This window comes from Phyllopteryx taeniolatus, chromosome 9, assembly GCF_024500385.1.
Source record: "Phyllopteryx taeniolatus isolate TA_2022b chromosome 9, UOR_Ptae_1.2, whole genome shotgun sequence".
Taxonomy (NCBI): Eukaryota; Metazoa; Chordata; class Actinopteri; order Syngnathiformes; family Syngnathidae; genus Phyllopteryx; species Phyllopteryx taeniolatus.
In genome coordinates, this window is record NC_084510.1 from 13,249,005 (window position 1) to 13,268,011 (window position 19,007).

Sequence of the window (19,007 nt, forward strand, 5' to 3'; positions counted from 1 at the left end):
ATGAGGAAACAAATGTAAATTGTTTTAGTATGGTCCATCCATTTGCTAAAGGGTTTCAGATGAGCTGGAGTCTATCCAAGCTGACTTTTGATTGGTCGCCAGCCATCCGCAGATATAGACAACTACTCATGCTCACATGCACACCTGAGGATGATTTAGTGTCTTCAGTTAATCTTGCAAGCAATGTCTTTGGAGGAAAGCAGAGTAGCGGAAAGCACGGAGGGAACGCACAAAATACACACAGGAGGGCCTTGAGATTGGAACCATGGACCTCTCCATAAAAGACGTTTGCAAAGAATGTCTTTTGATTGACGCGCTCAGATCTATTCATTTAATAACAATGGTTTCTTATTGTGCTTGCTGTTCTGACAGTACTTGTGGTCAATAATAAAGCAGCGCCATTTTCAATAGTGCACCGAGGAAAAGCACACGCTTCACATCGATGACCATAATCCAATATGCCGGTGCTCAACTGCCTTGAAACGCGCTAACATTTCCCAGCCCTCACTTTATTCAATGACCCGAATAATGCCCTATGGAGGGCCTTGTTCATGCCAGAGTAGAGCCCTGCCATCAGGATGGAGAGTGTTTTGCATCGTGGGACATCGGCAATCACTTTGCATTGATTTGCAGTGACTCTCGTGTCCAAGGGGAAGTGTCCTGTCCCCCCCACAGAGGGGTGACCACTTAAAGGGGTCAAGCATTCATGCATGTGCATCTTTTCACTAGAAACATGTCAAGATGGTGGTGAAGGATGAATGATGGAGTCCTTCTTTGCACATTTCACGGCGCTGGACTACAACACGTTGATCTTTGGAATCAGGAGTTTGACACGTGTGTGGCAAACCCCTCCTTCTCAGTCGCTTCCGTTTATTTCAGAAGGAAGGGCACACACACAAACAAACAAACAAACATTGGGCTGTGGGAGAAGCCATAAAATCAAACAGAGAATGTGAACTCCACACACAAAGTTAACGTGGAAAAACAAAAACTAAAAAAGAAAAATTGTAAAACATACAAATCATGCTGATGTAAACAAAATGAAGGGTCCATGTTATTGTGAAAAACAAAAGTACATTTTATAAAGGAAAAAGGCGAATAAAAAATAAAAATAAAACATTCAGGAAAAAAAAAAGAAAATTAACCACTTACTATAAATAGAACAAAAATCAATGAAAAGTACCTGAACAAAATATTGAAATGTTGAAATAAAAAGTTTAAAAGGGTCTGTGTATGTGAAAAATATATGAAAATGGTCATTTTTAAAAGGTATATGTTGAGAAAAGCTACAAATAAAAAGTAAAACAGAAATGTATTATTGTGAACAGAATAAGAAATAAAGGCTTATGACATGAGGCAAATTTACCCAGAAACTTTATTCTGTCTGCAGGCTACTTTCTCTTTTAATAAAACCAAAAACAGAAATTTTTATTTAGCAAAAAAAGTTTAATCTCTCCTTGATGCATGTTTATTTACAAGTAGTACATCTGCAAAGTAGGAAACAACAGAATATTTACACAATGAATGTTCAACTGCAAACTTGTGTGACAGTCGCTTCAAGTCTGAGACACTAAAAATGTTTTTAAAATTCCTTTGCCACTTGGTCTCAACTGGATATCTGGTCGTCTTGGTTGGTATGCAGCTCAGATAAGATTTTTGTATTTGTATTTATTTATTGATTTTTTTAAAAGAAAAGGAAATAAAAGAGGCGAGTGATAAGACTTTTTCTTCGGCCTGTTTTACAAAGCATGATGTGTTTGTCACAGACATACTTTATAGCACATTTAGAACAAGTCCACCATCAGCCTAAACAGTGCAAACATGACTGATGCTTTATTAAAAGCATCCCCCGTCACTTGATCAACAACAAGAAGCATAAAGAAGAATTAAAAACACAAGCGGACCATGAACCTGAGAGAGAATGAGTCCAGAATGTTTGTCACATCACCACTTTTTTGTCTCGTGTGCTTCTGCGGGGGATCGTCTGCGCACTGCACTGTACTGATCCGTACTCGTCATTCACATGTAACGGCCCCCAAAAACGTACGGATGCAGCACTAATATGATGAAGGCATACAGACAGGAAATAGTCATGTTCTCAATCGAACATCTTTACATGATTCCCACTCGATACACGTGGCAAGGGAACTATCTAAAATATATCCAGTTGAAGTTCCGACACATCTCGCTCATCGAAACAAAGTAGTGTGTTGACTTTGAACTGAGCGATGTGCGCTGACCAAATAAAGAAAAACTGTAGAGCCACAGCATTTATGATCAGCATTAAATAACAGCCCTAAAAGATGGGATAGAAAAACCAAATACAAGAGTTTAAAGCAGCAAAGTCACATTTCCATCACAAAGACACAGATGCTCATCATTTGGACCCCCACTGAGGTCCCATCAAGTACTTTTACCTGAAGAGAGTTTTTGTGTTGTTGTCTTTTTTTTTTTTCCTTCAGCGTACCATCAAATGTACAATTTACATGTTGGGGGAAAAAACAACAACCTGATTACAAAATGAACACGTGAGAAAGTATACAATTTACAAATGAAAACATTATATAGACCACAGTTTGGTTTTGGGCAGGCAGAAAAACAAAATAAAAACTAGTTTTCTCACCAGAAAGTCAAAAAGAAGCTAACTTGAGTGTTGGCGGGAGAAAAAAGGAGAATTGTCTTAAAAGCCACTGGTTGCATTTGGCCAGCTTGACAAAGAAGAGCTGCCGGTTATGAGGATGGTGCCCTCCCTTTAGACAATATCCACTCAGCACATCTGTGTCCAGCTATGAACATTTTGGACATGAATAAAACATGTTGCTTCAGGCTAAGAAAGACACCATCCCACTTTGTTCAACACGACAGCTTAGTGCCACCTGACCTCACTCAGCTCCTGCAACACAGCGGGCAGCTCTCATGGCCACGTCACTAAACGTGTGTCAGGCCGTCATGGAACAAAGCAGAGCGGAATCAGGTCGAGCAACAATCCTGTGAGGGCTAATTTGGTGTTCCCACCCAAAAACCATTGCACTGTTTCAAGTGGACACAGCAGCATGACCCCTAAACTAACTGGCTGCTGCTAGCTGTCTTTTGTCATTTTTTCTTCTTCTGTCAGTCTCAAATGTGTCATTTCAGTCACGAGGCATGTTCATATTTAAAATCATACGGTAGCACATTCCATCTAACAAAATGTCTTTGCACTAAACAACATTCAAAGGAAACATGGCACAGTACGACTTTTTTTCTTTTTTTTTTGTTTGTAGTGTTTTTCTTTACACTTCAACTATCAAATTCATTGTTGGATTTTTTTCTCTGGATTGCTCTCTTGATTAAAACCGAAAAAAAAGGGGGGGGGGGGTGGTGGAACCCACTGCTCTCTCCCTAATCTTTCTTTAAAAACATAGCTGTATTTATATATAACATCTATATAGTCTTCATTTGTAGCGTTTCTGTAAATTGTGCAAATTCAGCAGTAATACAAGTGGCGAGAGATCAGAGAGTGGGCAGTTGATTACATTTATACCAAAAAACAAAACCAAAAAAACCAAGCCAACATCCTGACACGTGAGCCACAAAGCTTTTCTCTCAGTTGGCTCCACTGTGCACGCGAGGCCCTGCATGGAGTTCTTTGTGTCTTTGCTCCAAACTCAGTCAAACACACATACACAGAACCCAAAAGCTGTCACCGACACCTTCTCCGTGAACGGAGTGCGTGAAAATGTTCGCTCTCTCACACGCACACGCGCGTGGGACTGCGGACACGGACACACACACACACACACACGAACACACGTAGGCATACACAGACCCGCCCATCTCTGCCGAACCCCCTCCTCCGTTTTAAAGTATACCGCTTCAATGCTTTTGGAGTTTGTGTTGGTTGTATTGTCAGGGGTCACTTGGTTTGTTGTGTGTGGGAGCGCGGTGGGGCGAGGGAGGGGAGACGGATAGATACCCGCGCCGGACGATCCTCAGCTCGTCAGGGCCATTGTGTCGATGACCTGCTCCAGCTTGCTCCGCAGTCTCTGTCTCCTCGCCTGCTCGTCCCGCTCCAACGCCGACAAGATCTGAAGATAGAGAGGGGACAAGGTCGGACTGCTGCATTCCCAACACGAAGGGGGCAGTCGATGCAAAATCGAAAAAGAATTCTTCCTTCGCCGCTCAGATTTTTTTTTTTGAGGTGTGGTAACAAAACTTTATGAGAGCGACATAGGCTGACAAAGCCCCTGCTAACTCGAGATTGCCTCTTGACTTTAAATATCCATACCTTTGAAAGTACACAACTTGGGAAGCCGATTGACGAATGGACATGATTAATCATTGTTATGGTTTAAAAGGGGAGGAAAAATTACAGTCAAATTCCCGAATGCTTCAATTCAATTAAAATGGGAAGATAAATAGAAGGAATTTTGGAATTACTGTATTCCAATTGCAAACTTTCCTTGGGAATTATGGGAATTTGTTGGAATTAAATGAGAAATTAGGTTAAATTAATGGAAATGTATCACATACAGCCATAAATACACGTATTTTGTTTTGTCATAAGTGGACATCCTTGCAAAATAGATACCTCTCCTTGCCCATGATGAGAGTACAATACAGCACTTTTTTTATTTATTTATTTTTTTTTAAACTTCACTTGATCAGCTGTGAATCCAAAGCTTGCTCAAAGATATACACAAAACAATACTCCTTTGTATGTTCTGGAATGACTTACCAATTGTTACGTATTCATGGTTCGGCATTTGCAAATTCACCTATTTGGAGATTCTTTTTGTGAACCTGTCAATTACTTGCAGATTTTTGCTATCTGTGGTAGGGCCTTGGTCCCCATCACTGTACATAATATATGGCTTTCACTCTTTGAATTGCAATACTGAAAAAAAGCGCCACACTTCAAATAGGTCTTCCCTTTTATCTCCACAAAAAAACCTTTCAAGAGACTAATAGCATCATGTATTGCAGGAAGATGTCATTAACACAAAAAGCAACAGCTGCAGAGGAGACGAAAAAGAGAAAGCGGTACTGTATGCAGCGGAGAATTCCCGAGCTTAACGTTTGATACAATTTCATTTCAACTGATGTGACCTTTTGTTGTTCGTGTTGATTGATTCCAGCTGACTTTAGCGCTCACCTCCTCCTTATACTTGACGATGTAGGAGTAGATCTCATGGAGGGCAGACATGCTGTTAAACTGGTTGGCGTGCAGTCGTGACTGCTCCGCCAGGTAGGCACTCATGTCCTGGTCACTGATGGCCGACATCCTGGAGATATCGGAGTAGTACCTGCAGGAACACAATCAATCAATCAATCAACAAATGCTTCCATTCGTGTACTAATGTTGCTTCCAGGAGGCCCACTCGGTGCGTTTAACGAACCTCTCCACCCAGTTCTTGTAGTTGGGGATATCTTTAGCGTAAAGCAGCTTGTTGGACGGCGAGTCCTTCCCTAATTTATGCTCGGACGTGGAACAGGAGTCCATGAAGGTCTGGGCCACCACAGACAAACAAGCGTCTGTAATGCTGTTCTTGTGGATGTCGAACACGAACTGCGGGTTCTTGATCACGTTCACCCAGAAGCGCAGGGGGAGGCTTCACAAAAAAGTCACAATGTTACCAAAGTGGACGTATAGAGTATCTGCAGGTTTAAGGAAGCCCATTTTAGACCTCTCATTCACTTAATATGCCAACTAGGACTCGGTGATACAGGTTTAGTCTTATATCGGAATATGTTAAGAAATATATCAGGAGAGATTTTTTATAATGTTTAAAATACAGTGGCAACTTGACGTTTCCAAGATATTGAAGATACTGATAAAATTGTATTAGTGTATTATAGCAATAAGGATGCAAATATGTTAATATTATTATTCTTGCTATATTACTATAGTATTCTATGAATGTTCATAGAAAGTAATAGTTACATAGAATCATACGGAAGTCGAGATGAGGTACTTCTTCCTACTCCTTTACAAATACTGTATGTACAGTTCAACTTAATTTTTTTATTTTATTTTCATCTTGTCTGTTTTGTTGTTTTTTATACCACACTTACATCATTGAAACAAAAGAATTCAATTCAATTCAGTGTACTTGTATAACCACTGAAATTACTTGAAATGCGTTTAATTTGTTCCAGCCCCACAAAACACTATTTTTGTTCCGTCTTTAATAAATAATAAAATAGCACTTTATTGTATATATAAAAAAAAAAACAGTAAAAAAAAAGGAATGTAAGTGGCAGCATATCCGACGCCCGCTTCTAACTCAAACTTCACATCTCGCGTCTGCCTCACAGTCGAGAGGTTCTGGGTTCAAAGGTTGACGTCCTGTGTGGAGTTTGCATGGTCTCCCTACACTTGTGTGGGTTTTCTTTTGTCATTCTGGCTTCCTCCAACGGCCACAAAAAACATGGGTTAATTGAAGACTCTTGTCCTTAGGTGTGAGCGAGAATTGTTTGTTTTGTCTATATGTGACGTGCGATTGGCTGGCGACCAATACAGGGCTTACCCTAGCTACAAATACGTTACACTGTTTTTCTAACAATATCTATCATTGTGTCTGTGACATTTTTAAGACCTTTGAACAGCCCACTTGAGGATTAAGTGTCATTTTTAAGGATAACTAAGGCTCCTTGCCAAATATCAAAAGCTCTCTGGTCACAAATGTAAAAGGCTTTTCCATAGCTATAAATAGCTGAATATTTGACATGACAATGGCCTCCAAAAGGTCCAAAAGTGTTTTTGAGCGTGCATAGCTAAGGCTCAACAAAGCATGTCTGATGATAATCATCATGATAACAACAGTTACAAAACACTCCAGGCAAGGGAATATCAATACAAATTGAGTTGCACTGTCAATGTAAAAGTGTTGCATAATCAGTGCTTGCGTCTCCTGTTTCATGCCGTAGCAAAGCATCCCCAGTGAAGGCTCACCAGTTGCTCTTCCAAGTGTGCCGCACGTCTGAGTCTGAAATGGAGTGTTTGTCGGCTTGCTCGTCCAGGAAGTCAAACATGTACTTGATGGCAAGCGGCAAGGCGCTGCCTCTGTGGGCTGTGCTGAAGATGGTCTCAAACAGGTCGTCCACAAACTTCTGGAGGGTGCCCTAAAAAGGAGAAGAACAGTGGGATTCGGTTACTTGGCAGAAATAAAATGACAAATGATCAAATCTCATATTTCCAGGAGGTTTTGGTTCAGATTATTGAGAAATGATACGCTCGAAGGTATCGTGGCTAGGGCTCCTCTAATGGTTACACTCAAATTAAGGAAAGAGTTGCAATCATTAATTAGGGATCAAATCTTGGCTAATTGTGTGGCTGGAGGCACCGGCTGTCACCGGCAGGTGTTTGAGTGTGCTTTCCTTTTACTATCCTGACTTTGTGATGTGCTTAGTGCTCAGTCTGCTTTTTAGTAATTCAGATGGCTCCCAATGAGAGTTCAGCCTAAGGCTGTTTCACAATGTTTTTTTTTCTTTTTGATCATATCACACACATGGAATTTTTCAATCCTCAAAAGTACCTCTGATGTTGCAGTGATGTGATATCGTCGTCAAGCTTTCACGCATTATTTTCTTCAAACCAACCTGCAGTGTTGTGCTCTATCACACGTCCTACAATCAGCATCCTAAACCCACAAAGCTGTGGGGATGTCATAAGTAAGAACAAACTGCAGCGTTTCCTCATCATCTTCCCTTGGCTTGCCTAGGTAATGGTTTCCTGATTGAGACATCCCAGATAGTGTTCAACGTGGTGCATGAACAATGGGAATGTGGAGCTAATGAGTGGAAACATCAGGGGAGAGGAAGTACCGGGGCGAGCTGAGTCACTGAGGAATGCTTAACGCAACACTGTTGGCAGGCAGCAGGAATTTGTTGATATCTGTGTACATGTGCACGTTTCTTCAATGCATGTCACAAGTTTAGTTCTTTAACTGAAAATCAGGAGACAAATGAGATTTCCTTTGTTTGAGTGGCAATCAGTCCAGTGTGTACAGTATGTCGCCTCTCAGTACGATGGGATACGTCAAGCCTATCAGAAAGTGAAATAAGGATAAGCGGTATGGATGGAACTTCAATAAGCAAATCCTAGTTTATGTACGATACATTTGAGTTGCAACATTTGGATTATATATTTGTTGCTCCTGGACAATCATGCAAAATGTCTGTAGAAATACAAATGAACACATTAAGAGACTAATACTGAAAAAGAAATGCTTATTTCCCAAAAATACAGTATGTCACATATTACATTATGGAACTAGTTTGCCCAACACTGACAAATAAATAATTCTGTGAAACACACATGGATGCTGGCTGTTTTGCTCAGCAACCTTATGCTAAAAAAAATAAATAAATCAACATCTCAGAAAGTGGGACGCGTGCATACTGAAAGTGTATTGTGGAGGCAGGCCGTGGAGGAATTTAGAGAGTAATGATTGCAGGGTAAAGGCCTGGGCCTATAAGCCCCGAGGCCACCAAGAGAGAGTCCAGCAACACCAACAAACAACTCAATAGTCAAAGGTCAACCTACTAATTACGATACACACATTTTTTTTTTTTTTTTTTTTTTTTTGGTGAAAGGTTATGAACAATGTTAATGAGGTCAGAGACCAACACAAAACAAAGGTCAATAGAGGTGTCGTCCTCCTCATCTTCTTACCTTGGTGGCCAGCAGCCGGGTCAGATAGATCTCAGAGACCATCTTGCTCCCTCGGTCCCCCTCCCTCTGGTCTGAGTGGTCGTGGTTCTTGACTAAGTGCCAGAGTTTGGTGCCGCTTTCCAAGTCAGGTGTGATCATTGGGGTTCGGGAGCGCAAGCTGTCAGGACTGCTGGCTGTTCTCAGCATGCTCTCTGCAAGGAGCGAGGCATGGGTGAGCCATGAGTGACAAAAGGGCAAAAACACAAATACGGAGTTCAACAGCAGAGGTTCTCATTTGGTCTGACTTTGGGACCCACATTTCCCTTGGTCATTAAGGTGCTACCCACTTTTGAAGTGAAGAGGTAAAATCCAAGCATTATTATTATTTTTATTTCTACCCAAAATTACACGTGTAATGCTAATTTATGAGCAGTTTAAAGAACTGAGGCAGAATGTGATAATTCCGTATGTAAAGTTCATAAAAACACAAATAAATCAAAAATCAAACAAAATAAATAAGACCACATAATTAGATATGTTACATATTTTTGCTCCTGTCAAAATACTGGAAACTGAAATATTTCAATGTTTATTAATCAATAACTTTTTATTCCTCTTCCCACTGCCGTCTTGGCAAATTGGCATATCAGAGCCAATGGCAGAGCCAGATGTATTCGTCTATCCCTTTCAGACACAACTTACCCAAGGGGGACATTGCCGTGTCTGAAGTACACAGCCGTTGCAGCTTTGCACATTCGTATAATTTGATGCGAAGCGACATCGGTAGCAGCATTTGGGACAGCGACAATTACTTTCCGAGCAAATGGGCGTGGACATTGAGTATTGTGTGTTAAACTTCACACTATAGTCGTGGCTCCTTAAACAGAGAAGGCGTGCCGTGTCTGTTATGCCTCTGAAACTACATTGCACCAAATTGGCAGGTAGACTCCCCCCCAACCCGCACATATACCCCACACAGGACAGTTGGCAGGGAGAAAGCCATGAAAAGAGGGCCAGTGTGAAAGCACCTTTTGACTAGGTGACTAGGTGACCCAACCAGACTGGGTCAGCAACCCAAGTTTGTGTGTGGATGAGTGACAGTAGTGTATTTCAAGGGCACATGAAGACTGTCCAGATTAGTAGTAACATAACATAATATATGTAAGGCATCCGGAAAGAGAAAAGAACCTCCCTGCAAGTAAAACTCTCTACTCACATGTCACGCTTTCATCCCATAATACCCATCACCCTCTTGCTCTCTGTCTTCCTCCCCAAATCTGTTGGATTGCGATCCTCTTTTTTGTGACATGGAGCATTAATGCTTTCATTGTCAATGCTTGTCATTTCAGTGACAAAATAGGACAGGATTGAGAGGTTTCAAATGTCAGGAGAGAATCAGGAGCAGGTAATGTGATGGAGATGCTTTTGGGTCTGTCACGCAAACAAGAGCTACTTTCGACCGTGGAGGACATCAGCTGTTACATTAAGAAAAGGAAAAGTTACAAATGAAGAGCAGAGGTCTGCTTCACATCTGGCGTTACAAAGTACCACTTTTTAAACTGATGTAAATGTAACACATTTACTTAGCTAAGGCACGCTTGAGAAATTTAAGTCCAATTAAATTAAAACCACAACTAAATCCATTTCACTTTGACAATGTGTGAGTGGATTTGCGAAGTCGGTAAGAAGGCTGCATGATTAGTTTGCTTTTACAGGATGAAATTTGCACTCAATTGCAGACACACAAAACAGACACACAGACACACACACTCGGACGCATTCACACACACACACACACACACACACACACACACACAGCTCTCGTACCGTATCTGCTGAGAGATTTGGTGAATGTGGAGGAGTTGGAGATGTTGTAAGCAGAGTTCTGCTTGGGTACCAAGGCAATTACTGAGCCATCCGTCACCTGCAACCACATTTATCAGATCACTGCAAAAATATCCCATTGAATCTTTGAATTACACAAAAAACACATGGTCAAGTTTTTATTATTATTATTATTATATATTTTTTAAAGAATTTGCCAGGAGAATACATACTGAAGTATGGAAATGGAACCTATTAGGTTTCATGCCCCTTGAGTCATATAATTCCAGAATTTGTGCAAAACTCACTGGAAATATGTCAAACAACACTCCATCCATCCATCCATTTTCTGAGCCGCTTCTCCTCACTAGGGTCGCGGGCATGCTGGAGCCTATCCCAGCTGTCATCGGGCAGGAGGCAGGGTACACCCTGAACTGGTTGCCAGCCAATCGCAGGGCACATAGAAACAAACAACCATTCGCACTCACAGTCATGCCTACGGGCAATTTAGAGTCTCCAATTAATGCATGTTTTTGGGATGTGGGAGGAAACCGGAGTGCCCGGAGAAAACCCACGCAGGCACGGGGAGAACATGCAAACTCCACACAGGCGGGGACGGGGATTGAACCCCGCACCTCAGAACTGTGAGGCTGACGCTCTAACCAGTCGTCCACCGTGCCGCCTCAAACAACACTCATGAGACTTAATGCCTCAAGTGTTTTTTGTGCCACTAGTATTAGATTCATGGCAAAGAGGAAACATGAGGACAACCATTGAACCAGAAATTAAACTTTAAAAGTGAACTCCTGGTTGCTGCGTTCAATATGACGAATGTCAATTTAAGTCAACATTAACGTTACAGACCTGAATGCATACAGCACTGCAAAGTCTGCATTGTTTAGTCTTTCTGGGAAGTGACTCACCTCACCCCATATACCGTAATTTCTCGTGTATAATGTGCACCTATGTATAATACGCACCCACAAAGTTGACCTCAAATTTCTGGAAAACCCTTCTACCATGATTTTGCTTCTACCCATATGATCAAAACGAAGTATGTTTTTCAAAGAAGTATTCTGAAGTTAAGCACTTTATTTGAACATAATACTTTATTTACTTACTATTATTTTTACATTCACAGCCTTACTTTTATTTAGTAAATGAGAAAAAAGACAGTTGTGCTCACATGTTTGATTACCCAGGCAGAATTTGTAAGATGGATACAATTCTTTAAAGAAAACATGAAGGGCATTTTATTTTAATAGGGATTAAAATTAAACTGTCAAGCATTCAGAAAAGCATTATCATTAAAAACAACAATATTTTACAAATTCTGCCAGGGTATGTAAACTTATGAGCACAACTGTACATACAGTGTATGCAGTCATACCCTGCCATATTGGAATGAAAGTGTAGGCTACACCTTTTTCATAACCTCTAGGTGGCGGCATATTAGAATGAAAGTGTACACCTTTCTCATAACCTCTAGGTGGCAGTGACATTGGAATGAAAGTGTACAGCTTTTTCATAACCTCTTGATGGCGGCATACATTTATAAAATGTGAAAGCTTTTTCATTTTCCCCTATACCTATGTATAATGCGAACTATTGACATTTGACATTTTTTTGAGGAAAAAATGCGCATTATACATGAGAAATTACGGTATATATATTCATTCATTCATTCCTCTTCCGTAACGCTTGGTTAACTTCATATTCAACCCTTCCATTTGTGACACTTTACAATGTTAAAATGCGACTTGCAGAGTTACAGGTTTTCTGATAACAGATTACTCCCTATTACTTTTTTCTTAAACAAACAAATCAGAGGTCAAAGGAGAGTTCCACATTGGACGGAGCTACGAGGTTTCACTGAATCAAAGTTGGGTCAAAGCAGCCGCGTACCTGGTAGTGAGCCAGGGTGTTGAGTCTCTTCCAGTCATTGTCGATCTTCGTGGTCACGTCTTCATCCTGAAGGATGATGCGAGCCATCCTTCCTTGTCGCCATTCTGATACACAAACATACACACAACATTCCCCTCAACAATTAAGACTTCACACATCTTTTGGATCATGAGAAATAGAGAAAAAGACCAAAATGTGAACGTGTGAATTTTGAAAACAAGACCAGAGTTTATTGTACACAACTGTTGTATATAAATGCATCTGATAGCCTATTATCTTTTTTACCCAGGTCCATATCGGAGGCCTTTGGTCTCTGAGAGTAGGGTGTGCCCTTGTACACGGCATCCAAGAGCTTCTCCTTCACCTGTGTCACTGTGTCACAGTTTAGACTCTTTACAGTCACCTCGGGAGCGTTCTCATTCTCTGGGTTCACACAGTGCAGTGTCTATGCATGGAGGAGGCAGAGGCAAACATATAGAGCAGGAATTTAGCAAGACATGAAGCGGTAACTATTCACGTGTGGATGCAAGTTTTGACCTGCAGATATACAGATTTAGCCTTTAGCCACATATATACAGTGAATAAATCAATATATACTCTAATACTATGCAATTTCCCCTGCTTGCCTGCCAAGTGATTGTATGAGTTGATGCACTGACCAAAGTCTTGTAGTCAATCTGCTGTCTGATGAGCTTGTCCTCGCTGAGGGAGTAGCGGGCCTCTCCTGTGATTGCATCTATGGGCCCCTTCTCCATTTGCTGCTTCATGGCACAATACAGCATGAAGAGAGGCTCACCAGCACACTCCTGTAACAACAAGAGAAAAATAATCATCTACATCAAAAGCACCAGGAGCGCAGATGTTGAAATACGTATTTGTTGCAATGCATTTGGAAATGTATCGGGTGTTAAACTTGGCATTAGGCTTGGCCTTTAATGAACTGACAAGACACTATTTTGTTACACTAATCCAATCTCCCTTGTGTCTCTTTCCTCTGTGTGTGCATGCAAACGAGAGAAATCTGAGAAAGTGTGAGTGAGTGGCAATTGATGGAAAAGTTAAAAGAAGGTCAATGACTGAGTGGTGAAAATGCTCAGAGAAGCACTTTGTTGTGTTGGGGACGTCAAACGCGCAACGAGCAATGGGATGCTGCGTCTTTCTCTCTCCCTCGTGCACTGTCATGCTTGTCATCTCTCACTCCAGTGAGGAGCATCATTCCAATAAAACTAACAGGGATCGCTGTAATAAAAGGAAACATAACTAAATGATACAGCGGATATGTACTAGGGATGGGCACAGACATCCCGCATTTAAACAGGAGCTCAGAGAGGCATTCTCCCTTTAAAAAAAGTGGTGCACTTAAACGAGTGACCTGACTTTTCGAGATACGAGCTGTCGTTCAGCCAATCTTTTTGCTTTGACTTGCGAGCACAAACTTAAGAGAAACTTTGTCTTGTGGCAGTACCAGACAGAATTAGTAATTTGTAAAAAAAAAAAAAAAAAAAAAAGGTGTTTATTGCCACTCCCTTGTTAAGTGAATGTTGTGTATTTAAAACAACCACATAACTTAGCCTTTAGTCTGCTAGCTTAAGGCTAATGCTAACATAGGCAATGATTATCTTCTATGTGGCTGTTATAATTCTTTAAGCGAAAGATATTTGAACACAAACAGCGCAGCAACACACTCAGACAGACATTATCACAGTACTTAGTCTCTTTTCTTTATCCTCTGCGACAAAAAAAGCTATATGAATCCCACTTTCTAGGCAGGACACACCCTATACAATAAGATTGGCTGCTGCTTCCGGGCAGGAAAATAAGTGTGAAGTAACTATCATATACTGCTTCCAGGTGGCTAAGGCACCAAGGCGCGCACACTAGAATGAGCAGCACAATCTGCATTGAATTGAAGGAGACAGTGTGACAAAAACTATTATTTTTATTCTATTGAATTATTTCATCAGTGTATGTTTTATAAAGTATATTATTATAGAGGGAATTTGTTTCATTAAAAAAAAAAAAGCATTGCAAAACCTTTTTTTTTTTTTGGGAAGGCTGGAACGGATTAATAGCATTTCTATTCATTCCAATTCGGGATAATGATTTGAGATAGGTTGTTAGTCACAAGTGTGGTAAAGGAATGAATTAAATTTGTCCTCAAGGCACCATTTACTTAAAAAAAAAAATAAAAAATAAAAAATAAATTTATGAATTGATTGTTTTCTTCGCATTTGAAAGCCCGTTCCTAAAATGAACACTTTCAAATTTCTGTGGAAATTGTGCAAGGCCCTTTTGGTGATCAGGCATAAAAAATATGCAACATGCATATTAATTCAAGCAGTGCTATACATACAAGGAAGCCACTGCAGCTGCATAGGAGGGATGCAAATGAGTTGTGTACTTCTGTACTGCATTTCTTCTTGTGCGCTTTATATAAAGGAAGGGCTGGTAATTCATCGAAACCTACAACATTCCCAAGTATTTTTATGCACCATTTTTATTCACACCAACATTTTATCATCCCTGTAGAAACACATTTAACCCATACCTTTATTGTAGATATTTTTAATTTGTATGCTTTTGTCTGTTTTGGCTTAACATCTACTGTTTTCTGTGGTACTCCCGGGGGTTCGAATGGATCAATGTTCACTCGAATGCCAGTTTAAGATTGATTGAATAGGTGCAGCAATATTTGAATAAACAATGCACACAAGTAGGGGAAAATGAAAGTTTAAGCCATCGTAAATCTCTCTGATTCTGCATCCAAGAGCAATTCAAAGAGAAGGGAAGATGGACAGACAGCTCAAACAAAAACAACTCACATATTCACAAAGGTAAACGTACACATTCTGGCTCTAAAATAATGAAGTGAGGGAAACGAAGAGGATCTGGTGAAAAGCTTTGACAGTCACAACAACACAAGCGACCACATGTGAACACAGCTTCAGACCCTATAAATTCCTACATTTGGAAGAGAGGGGCATTGACCAAATGAAAGGCAGAGGTAAACGATAGGTAGCCACTGGCCTCTGCCTTATCTATTGCTGCAGCTGTGTGCATTACTGGGGATTTTTCTACTCTACTGCAAGCGGAATCACTCCAAAGCATGTGCGCCTATGGGTGTGAGAGACCATTATTACCTTGAGGAACTTGTAAAGCAGGAAAGTGAACCAGTTGGTGAGCATCTTCTCAGCCACTGACTCCGTCCTAGGAAAGACAAGGAAGAGAAAAGGGTGAGAGGGGGTGAACATTTAATCTCAAAACATACAAAAATCTCACCCCCAGCACACCTTTCTATGTCAAAAAGCCTCCTCAACTACAATATGGGGATAGAAACTCACACTTTAGATCTTACCTATTAATGCTGCATTATTAGATGATTCAGTCCTTTCACTGCTCCCATAGACAAGTAAACAAATTAGACAGGGAAAACACCCTCATATTTCTTTCATTTACACCTCACCCCCCTTTTCTCCTTGTTGTTTTTAACACTTCCTTGTCACGATTCCTGTTTAATTATCCATTCCTTGGGTTAGTGTCTGAACAGACTCACAGTAGCTATGTGGAGGTTGATGGGCTGTCTAACTGGGCCACATTTCCAGCTTCCATTAAATATTGACTATTTGTTTTGCACAGGTTGCAAAAAGGTGGAAAGGGTTCACTATGATGAGAAATGACACCACCGAAATTAAATTTTACAGTGTTTGTGCTGAAGTTCTGTTTCAAGACTAAGGACTAAAAACTGTGAAACTAGGCCAAAGAAACCAGCTAGTGAAAGCCTTTAGCAGGAACGAGACTTGAACTCCTACGCTTCCGCCAGCCTCCCATTTGACTGTTGAATGTTGTTTGATCTATGCGGAACACTTTCTTTTTCATGGCTGTCAGCAAAATGTAACCGATGAAAGATGAGGCAACAGGGAAAGGAGAGCTGGAGGACAAGGGAGGTGAATATACCTGGACAGAACACGCTTCTGGGCATGTCAGGCCCTGGCAGAGGGTGACACGTTTCATCCTCGCATTCAGGGAAACGATGTGCCAAAACCCATTGTTCTAAAACACGTGCTCTAAAGAATAGAGTTCGCTTTAGCATTCCTGTCCAGAAAGAAACTGTCCAACTAAAGTTAGCCCACTAAGTCATTTTATTGTGCTTTTTTGGAGAAAGTTCTTGTCTTGCTTGGGAGTTAAAGCTCCAGAAACTAGTGTGTTTAGCAAGGACAGCATTTTGTGACCATTCCCCACTGGAGGGGATTAGAAATGGCTTTAACAAAGGCACATTTGTGGACAGTCATTTATTTGATTAGATTTTTTTAAATTAAATCTCTCCTTGGAGAAGGGGAAATGGGAAAAAAAGTTGTTATTTAATGTCAAATTCCGACTTATTTGGAAACATACTATTTTTAATTTTTTTTTAATGGTGACAATGCTGGGTTGTGTTTATATAGCAGGGCCTTCAGTGACAGCTCTGATGCAGCTATTTCGCAGGACCTCAATGTGAAAGACATGTATTACTGTATATATTCCATATTCCTCCACCAGTTCAATTCCAGCTGAAACCTTCCTGTAGACATGTTGATCACAGTTCTTCTGTTCTGTTCTTCCATCCACCTCTCTCTCACTTCCAAGGACACTTAGCCCAAACTCACTCTTGCCCTTTATTTCACTCCTCTTGCATAATGCCCCACCTTTACCGAGCCACCTTATCATCTATCTTTAACACACATCCTTGTAAATGCTTCTCCTCTCTATCCATTGACATTCACTCCATCACTTGTATCCCCCAACTACCTGTGTGTGTGTGTGTGTATATGAGAAAGAGACAGAGAGCGGGAGAGGTCTGTCTGTCTGCAGCTCCACTGGGAATGTGTGTGCTCAGGGGTGTAATCCTTTCTGACAGCGACAGGGTTGACAGAAAGAGAGGAAGAAACATCACATATGCTTCTAAAAAAGCTCCTACAGTCCCCTCCGTCCAGCTCCACGACAACACACAACTCGCAACCATGCACATCTTGGCAAACTGACTGTTCTTATGTTCGCTGCTCTCTATCGAAAGGTATAAAATAATCCCTTTGTGCATACCTCCGGAGTAAGAGCTTTGGGTGATTCTTGCTCTCCAAGTTCTTGTCGATGAGGTCAGACAGGAGTTGTTTAAGGACGCCTGTAGCGTACTCCATTTCCCCCTGCAGTGCAGTCATGATGAGGGAGGCCACATTGCCGCGGTCTCGCATTGAGAAGGAACGCTGTGCTTCAAGGGTGCGGATGAAGGTCAGCAGGAAGTGCTTTTTGGTCAGCATCTGTCCGAACAACGTCAGAGCCTTCTCCACGTTAGCTGGGACCTGGAGGAGAAGGTTTAAGGAAGAACAGATGAATGGAGGAAAAAGAAGAAATTGATAAAAGTGGTTGAGTGGATGGAAAGTAGTTAAAGTGAGAGCAAAGAAAAAGAGGCACCAGAGAAAGAAAGTGAGCAAGAGCAAGAGAGTATAATTTAATTTGCAGGGAGTTACACAAGGACACACTGGCAAAATAGTCGCAAGAGCAATGCATGTCTTCACATAAACTCGTTATTTGTCTCCTCAAAAAGAAAATCAGACAAATTGATTCAGTTTCAGCTACATGCATAAAACCCATTTATTGTCATCCCCTTTCACTTATTCCCATGACCTATTATTCTCTCCACAGCTGTCCTGATGCTTTATCTTTCTTCTTTTACCCCCTTCATCCCTCACTACTCTCCCACATGCTCTCCATCGAGTCTCTTCCTCTCTTAAAGATGAGGATGTGAGCTTCATGCTGTAATAAGAAATTGATCTGCCTACTACTGCACTACTGTGGCCTGTGATTGCCTGGGCCATACAAATGAAAATCCGATGTCGCGCAACACCATCCCCTTGGAATACAGATGATAGTGCAGTATAGTGCAGATACTGAGGGCCTCAAATGTACCTGACACCTTCCATGCATATCAGCACACAAGTCTGCACTGTGCGTTTCCATGCAATGATGGAAGTACATGCTATGCTACATTAAACAGTCCAGTGATGGAGGACAATGCAAATGTTAGCAGTTATAGTGCATTTGACTTGAAATGTAATTTATGTTAGCGGTTTATTATAAAGGCTGAAAGATTAATTGCCTATCACAATATGATAAAAACATGATTTATGCGTGATTATCACAATTTACATGATAAGAGATGGTTCGTCTGACGCGTGTGCGAAAGAATAGACTGCACAGTTGTCAATCTCGAGGATTTTATGTGGCCAGCAAAAGCAAATCATTTGCGTCAACTTCCATGATTATTGCTAACATCTTGACCAAAATTTCAAATTGTCATTTGTAATAAATAACAATGTCGAGATATTGCAAGCATTTTTTTGGTTACCTAAACCCTTTTTACAGTAACTTGAACACTAGTTAAACTATTATCCGCGTCTTATTATTTCAAAACTAGTTTTGCCATCACTTTAATACTATGATGAACATGTTTATCAAATAATCGAGTATTTGGATAAATTATATTGTTGCTTGGTTAAAGACCAATGATGAATACACAAGAAAAAATAAGCCATTTCACTTAAAAATGAATGACAAATTGTTTTTATTTATTTTGATAATTGTATTTCTTGAATTCACACTGAGCAGCAAA

The 19,007-nt window shown here is 40.7% G+C and overlaps 1 protein-coding gene across 3 annotated transcripts in view; it reads right to left on the reverse strand.

Annotated features, from left to right (window-relative positions):
* Positions 1 to 1,425: 1,425 nt before the first annotated feature.
* Positions 1,426 to 19,007, reverse strand: part of LOC133483183 (plexin-A1-like) — a 209,533-nt gene continuing 191,951 nt past the window's right edge. For 2 of the 3 annotated variants that reach the window (XM_061783981.1, XM_061783980.1), the window contains exons 22-32: positions 17,441 to 17,697; positions 15,505 to 15,571; positions 13,024 to 13,170; positions 12,650 to 12,809; positions 12,365 to 12,468; positions 10,463 to 10,559; positions 8,657 to 8,847; positions 6,935 to 7,104; positions 5,379 to 5,591; positions 5,135 to 5,285; positions 1,426 to 4,067 (exon numbers count right to left, since the gene is read on the reverse strand). In XM_061783981.1, the coding sequence (XP_061639965.1) occupies positions 3,972 to 4,067; positions 5,135 to 5,285; positions 5,379 to 5,591; positions 6,935 to 7,104; positions 8,657 to 8,847; positions 10,463 to 10,559; positions 12,365 to 12,468; positions 12,650 to 12,809; positions 13,024 to 13,170; positions 15,505 to 15,571; positions 17,441 to 17,697 (1,653 nt within the window). In that variant the 3' untranslated portion in view covers positions 1,426 to 3,971. The remainder of the gene's footprint in view (positions 4,068 to 5,134; positions 5,286 to 5,378; positions 5,592 to 6,934; positions 7,105 to 8,656; positions 8,848 to 10,462; positions 10,560 to 12,364; positions 12,469 to 12,649; positions 12,810 to 13,023; positions 13,171 to 15,504; positions 15,572 to 17,440; positions 17,698 to 19,007) is intronic. The other variant, XM_061783983.1, reaches the window with a different exon arrangement.